Source organism: Clupea harengus, unplaced genomic scaffold, assembly GCF_900700415.2.
Source record: "Clupea harengus unplaced genomic scaffold, Ch_v2.0.2, whole genome shotgun sequence".
Lineage (NCBI taxonomy): Eukaryota > Metazoa > Chordata > Actinopteri > Clupeiformes > Clupeidae > Clupea > Clupea harengus.
The window spans coordinates 1,060-7,435 of NW_024880785.1; the positions used below are offsets into that span (position 1 = coordinate 1,060).

The following is a 6,376-nucleotide window of genomic DNA, read 5'->3' on the forward strand; positions in this document are numbered from 1 at the left end:
CAAGAGTATCTGTCTACATGTAAGACAGTGGAAGAAAAGCATGGAATGGATTGTGAATGCAAGACTGAAATGAACACGTCACCTATCATGACTTTGAAAGAAGTAAAGTATTCACCAATGGAAATCAAAGTTGAAGAAGAATTTGATTTAAGGAAATATAATGACTTTGACTCTTCACCTACAAGTAAGTTGCTTGTTTATTGTAATGTGTTATTTATATATATATACAATACTTGTATTTTAGAGAATGGCTAACTTGTGCTTCACACTATGAGACCTATTGAGAGAACAGAGAACTGTGAATACCTTACTTATGGGATACTACCTGTAGTCTGCTGCATTCAAAGGAGAGAAAGTGTCTGTAATCATTTGTTCTGAAGCTCTGTTATTTATGTGTGTGTATCTCTGTTTATATTTACATTTAGGCTCTTGGTAGACACTTTTATCCAAAGTCAATTCCAAGTGATATACATTTCTAACAAATAACCAATATATCAAAATACATATCAAATATATGTGCCAGTATTGTAGAAATTGCAAACCAGAAAGAGGAGAAGAGAGAATATATTGTTTCATTTTTTTCTTCTTAAAATATTACAGGAGACATTCAAAGGATCCAATCTAACAAGAGTTGGAATTCTGAGGAAAAAAGAAACAAAGAGAGTCCCAATTCCTCACACCTAACCGAGCAGATGATGACACATACTGGAAAAAAGCCACACGAGTGTTCTCAGTGTGGAAAGGTCTTTAGTCACATGTCTACTCTCAAGAGACACCATAGGATCCATACTGGGAAAAAGCCGTATAAGTGTTCTCAGTGTGGGAAGGCCTTTGGTCATATATCTCAATTCAAGATACACCAGAGGATCCATACTGGTGAAAAGCCACATGAGTGTTCTCAGTGTGGAAACTCCTTTAAGGACACTTCTAGCCTCAAGAGACACCAGAGGATCCATACTGGTGAAAAGCCGTATCAGTGTTCTCAGTGTGGAAAGGCCTTTAGTCACATGTCTTCTCTCAAGACACACCAGAGGATCCATACTGGGGAAAAGCTGTATCAGTGCACTACTTGTGGGATGAGTTTCAAGAGGAAATCATGTCTCACCACCCATCAGATCACACACTCGGGAGAAAATCCACATCACTGTTCAGAGTGTGGGAAGGTCTTTAGCCACATGTCTGCTCTCAAGGTACACCAGAGGATCCATACTGGGGAAAAGCCGTATCAGTGTTCTCAGTGTGGGAAGGCATTTAGTACAAATGATCATCTCAAGACACACCAGAGGACCCATAATGGTGAAAAGCCGTATCATTGTTCTCAGTGTGGAAAGGCCTTTAGTGCAATTAATCATTTAAAGACACACCAGAGGATCCATACTGGGGAAAAGCCGTATCAGTGTCCTCAGTGTGGAAAGGCCTTTAGTATAATAGGTAATCTCAAGAGACACCAGACTATCCACAGTTCTGATGTGCTGCCCTGATAATACTTGACAAAGTATAATTACTTTAAATGTCTTTGGTTAGATTACTTTCAAACAACATGTGATGTACATTGTTGTGTTGTCCAATAAAGAAACTGGTTGTCATTAACTTCTTTTATTGTCAACTCTGTTTGTCTAACATACATGTGACCTATCTCTGTACTTTCGCGGTCTCCTCTCCTGGCTTCCGTAGTTCGCGTTTCCTTAACTATACTACATATTCCTCCCTTTGTAGATTTATTCTATCTTCATCAAATACATTTTAAATCTATCCTGGTTGTAGCAGCAATTTCTAATTGCCTACCACGGGTGGCTGAGATGGATTTGGTTCTGACGCGTGTATGAAAGATGAGAAGTAGAGGTGAGTCCAGTTGATCCCTTTGACCGTTTATTGTAGAATGGTGGATAACAAGTTGTTGGAAATAAAATAAAAGATATTAAACTAAAGAGTCTTTCGTAAAGCACATGGTTCCTTTGCACACGTCATGGCACACGGTCAAAAAACTGTTGCCTTCCTCAGCCACGCCAGATGCTCTGGCTGCTGGATTTTAAGGCCTTTCCCCCTTGGGCTCCACCTTCAGCCTCTCAGGTAAAGTTCAGGTGTCCTCTAGATGGGGTAAAAACACCTACGGCCATAGTGTCACTCATTCATTCTTACACACTCACACTTGCACATACTAATAAAGAGAGATAACATAAGAATCAACATAAAGGTTAATTTGGCTCCTACATACCGGCCCTAATTTGTTTGTAGAGGCAAAGACAATTATTTACATTACAAAGGAGCCATTTCTATTCGCAGTTTAGGTATTTTCAATCATTAGGCAATCTTATAATGATCTCAAATATAAACTCAAAGTGAATAAATTCACTTATCTTGAACTCTTTCGGCGTTCATGGTTTTACCTTACAGTCATCACCCTCGAGCAGTAAACAGATTTTGGACACTGGCCTCTCCAGTACACTCGTCCTAGTTTGCAGCTTCACTACACGGACATGGCCTCTGGCATCAGGCTTGGCCTCTAAGACTCTTCCCAGTAGCCAGGAGCTGCGAAGACGTTGTTATCTGCTATTAGTACAATGTCGCCTGGGACGAAGTTTCTTCTGGTTCTTGACCACTTTTGTCTTTCCTGGAGGAGAGGGGTATTCTAGCAGCCATCTCTTCCAGAATAGCTCGGCTATATACTGGACCTGTCTCCAGCGTCTTCTGTGGTAAAGGTCAGAACTTGAAAAGACTCCGGGCAGAAGTGGTTTTCTGTACAGAAGTATGTGATTTGGAGTTAGGGCTTCTAAATCTTGTGGGTCATCAGATACTTTTGTTATAGGCCGGCTGTTGAGAATTGCCTCAACTTCACAGAAAACAGTGTTAGGCCTTCATCATCTAAAGTTTGCTGCTTCAATACTGAACATAGGACATGCCTTACCATTCGGATGAGGCGTTCCCAGAACCCACCATGGTGAGAGGCAGTGGGGGATTGAAGCTCCACTGAACTCCCTCCTTCCTTAGAGTTTGTTGGATCTTTCTGTGTTCCATGGCTTGAAGTGCTTCTCTCAGCTCTCTCTCTGCCCTACAAGGTTAGTGCCATGATCGGATCTCATGTGTTGTGCTGGGCCTCTTCGACACAAAAACGTCTGATGGCATTGATGCACGAGTCTGTGGTTAAAGAACAGGCCACCTCCAGATGTACTGCTCGGCTGGTCATGCAGGTAAAGATGACGCCATACCTTTTCAGCATGCTCCTGCCCCTTCTCACCTCAAAGGGCCGAATAGTCAAGACCAACGTTCGTGAATGGTGGCAAGTCTGTGACAAGTCTTTCACCTGGCAGATCAGCCATCTTTGTTCACCAGGTTTTCCTCTGTTTTTCTGCAAGTCACACAGTGAGAGAGAACCTTCCGTGCAGCAGTGTTTGCATTTACAATCCAGTATGTTTTTCGTACCTGGGATAGCATATGGTTCCTTCCTCCATGTCCAGTTTGAGCATGGATGTGGCGCAGGATCAGAGTGGACACGTGGTGGTCTTTGGCCAGAATGGCAGGGTGTTTCCTTTCCTCTGGCATTGCTGATCTCCTCAGACGCCCACCCACTCTGAGAATGCCACCATCCAGCATCGGATCCAGTCTGTAGATGCTGCTGCCTTTTCTCACACAGGATGCTCCCTCTTGCAGCATGCTGATTTCCTGTGGGAAACTTTGTCTCTGCACATAGGTAAGTATTGCATTTTCTGCTCCTTTTAGATCTTCAACTGTTATTGATTCTTTCATGCTAATCTTGACAGACCTTGTGTTTATTCTGGTTGCCCTTTGATACTTACAGTCGTCCTTTGAGTCCTTTCTTTTCTGCACCAAGTGCCTCAATGCATCCTTCACTTCATTATCCATGCAACAGCTACTCTCAACTTCAGCCAATCTGAAAAGTAATTGAGTAACTTGTCTGTGGGCCTTTCCTCACATGTCTGCATGATGGAATTAACTGTTACAGATTTTCTGACCTCTGGTCATCCGTACAAAGCTGACTCCTGTCTATTGGTTCATTTGGCCAATCCTCTTCTGATGACCAGAGGAACTCTGGTCCACAGATCATCTTTGATTCTCATGAAGCTCTCTGCACTCACACGGTTGTTAGGCATTGTCACCTTATCAGCTTTAAAAGGTAAGTTAATGCAGTAGTGACCCTCTATCACTTTAACAGATGCATTGGCAATGTTCAAGAACTTCTTGTCATCTACTGACATTTAAATTTTTCATCATAGACTCTCTCATTGAAATCAGTGTTGTATTGACTCACCAGAAGTTCTTGCAGGTTAACCAGGGAGATTCTATTAGCAGTCACTGTGGCCTTGTCCACACCTTTACTGCATCCTCCCAATGGACCATTGACTACCCATCCTAGTAGGGTTCTTACAGCATAGGGCCCATCTTCTTGTGAGTTGATCACCTGCCAGGGTTCCATCAAATTTGCTGCATTCATGCCAATGAGTAAATCAATGCCAGAGTCTATTTGAAGTAATTGGACTTCACTGATATAAGGCCATTTCCTTAAATCCGCCTGTGTTGGGATGTCGTCCTTTGTCACCGGCATAGACCTTTGAGTGAAGACTTCAGGTAAAGGAAGGAAGTTGTTGCCTTCGAGTTCGCTCACTTCTAGACCTGACACCAACGTGCTCTTGACAGGCCGTTCTTGTGACATTGTTTTTAGCAAAACAGTTGTTGGTTTCCCTTCCAGGCTCAATTTCTGCGCCAGCCTCTCCGTGCAGAATGTTGCTGAACTGCCCGGATCGAGAAAAGCATAAGTTTGAATGATCCTGTTGCCTTTCACAGACTTCACTTGAACAGGTAAGATTGAAAGTGCACATTTAGAGTTCCCGGCCCCATTATGCCGACAAACATTGGACTTCACCTCTTTGATGTTCTCTGGTGGCTCTGCTGACTTTATGGTCTCACCTTTGACCTGAAAGTTGATGTGAAGCACACTGGGATGCATTCGGTTGCAGATGTTGCATGACAGACGCCCTGCATGGCAGTCTTTGCTTCTGTGTCCTGTACGCAAGCATCCAAAACAGAGTGCCTTTTCCTGTAAAAGATTCAACTTTTCCCTGTGTGTTTTCTTCTTGAAGTCAGAGCAGTGCTCTAGACTGTGAGCACCATCACAGCAGAGGCATGGGGATTTGACATCACTGTCCATATTTGAAGTCACTGGAGTGGTTACTGCTGCCACATTAGCTGCATAACTAACCTTGGGCCTAAACATGGGCTTGCTTACCTCGGGCCTTTTACTCCTACTTGCAACTGACTCTTGGATATCTCCAAATACTGGGTTGGAACATATCTTTGCCTGTTTCTCAATGAACTGTACAAGATCTGCAAATGTAATCTTGCTGTTGCCATCCAGTTTCTCCTGAGCTTTAGTCCTCCACTTATCCCTAAACTTGAAGGGTAATTTCATGACTAAGGCTTTCAAGGTAGAGGCAACATTCAGTTCCTCCATGTAATCCAGCTTTGTCATGGCATTACAGCATCCTTTCAGAAACAGAGCATACTCATTCAAGGCCTTTGGGTCTTCAGGCTTCAGGATAGGCCAACTAAGAGCTTTCTCAATGTAAGCGGTGGAAATGTTATACTCATTGCCGAAATGTTCATGCAATAAGCGTTTGGCTCTGAGATAACCCTGATCTCCATCCATATGCTGACAGCTTTTTACTAGATCCCTAGCTTGGCCCTTTGTATATTGTTCAAGGTAAAACAATCTGTCTTGTCCATTGTCTGTTTTACTCTCAATGTTATGTTCAAAGGAGTTCATAAATGACCTAAACTCTAAGATATCTCCATCAAAGACAGTAACCCTTTTAGGTGGCAATGTAGATAATTGCTGCTGTCTAAGAAGCATAGACGTGATTTCGTTTTGTCTATTCAAGATCGCAATTAGATTACTGGGAGCTACATTGTCCTGTAACGACCTGACCTGCTCTTGTTCAGGCAGCATAGGACCTGCCTGGGAGATTACAAGATCATCAACCAGCGGTCTGTATTCTGTACTGAGCTCAACTTTGTCAGAGTGATCAATGGCTTTCTCCTTAATAGGTTTCAAAACAGCATTACCTCGAGTTGCACGATCTGCCTGCAGATTCAATGCAGACTGTGACCTTTGAGCTGGACCTACGACCTCTGGGGTTTCCTGGAGTAACCAATGTCCTATATGGTCACCCAGTTCACCTTGTCTGCTGCTTGCTTGAAACAAAGGTACGTGTTTCGCTCTATCCTTTGGTCGAACAATCCTTTCTTCAAGCATGTTGGTTGTGAGAGCCACTTGTTGCAGTGTGTCCATGTTAGCGAGTTCCAGGTTCCTTTCCTCGAAGTACGCGTTCATGCCATCAGCTGGGGTAGAAGCCACTTGCTC

The 6,376-nt window shown here is 43.1% G+C and overlaps 1 protein-coding gene across 1 annotated transcript; it reads left to right on the forward strand.

The window, feature by feature from the left end:
- Window positions 1–983: 983 nt before the first annotated feature.
- Window positions 984–1,481, forward strand: LOC122132612 (zinc finger protein 239-like; the record flags this gene model as incomplete). The annotated part of the gene is made up of 1 exon (XM_042707280.1): window positions 984–1,481. A coding segment is annotated over one exon (498 nt), but the record flags the coding sequence as incomplete, so codon positions are not given.
- Between the last annotated feature and the right edge of the window lie 4,895 nt (window positions 1,482–6,376).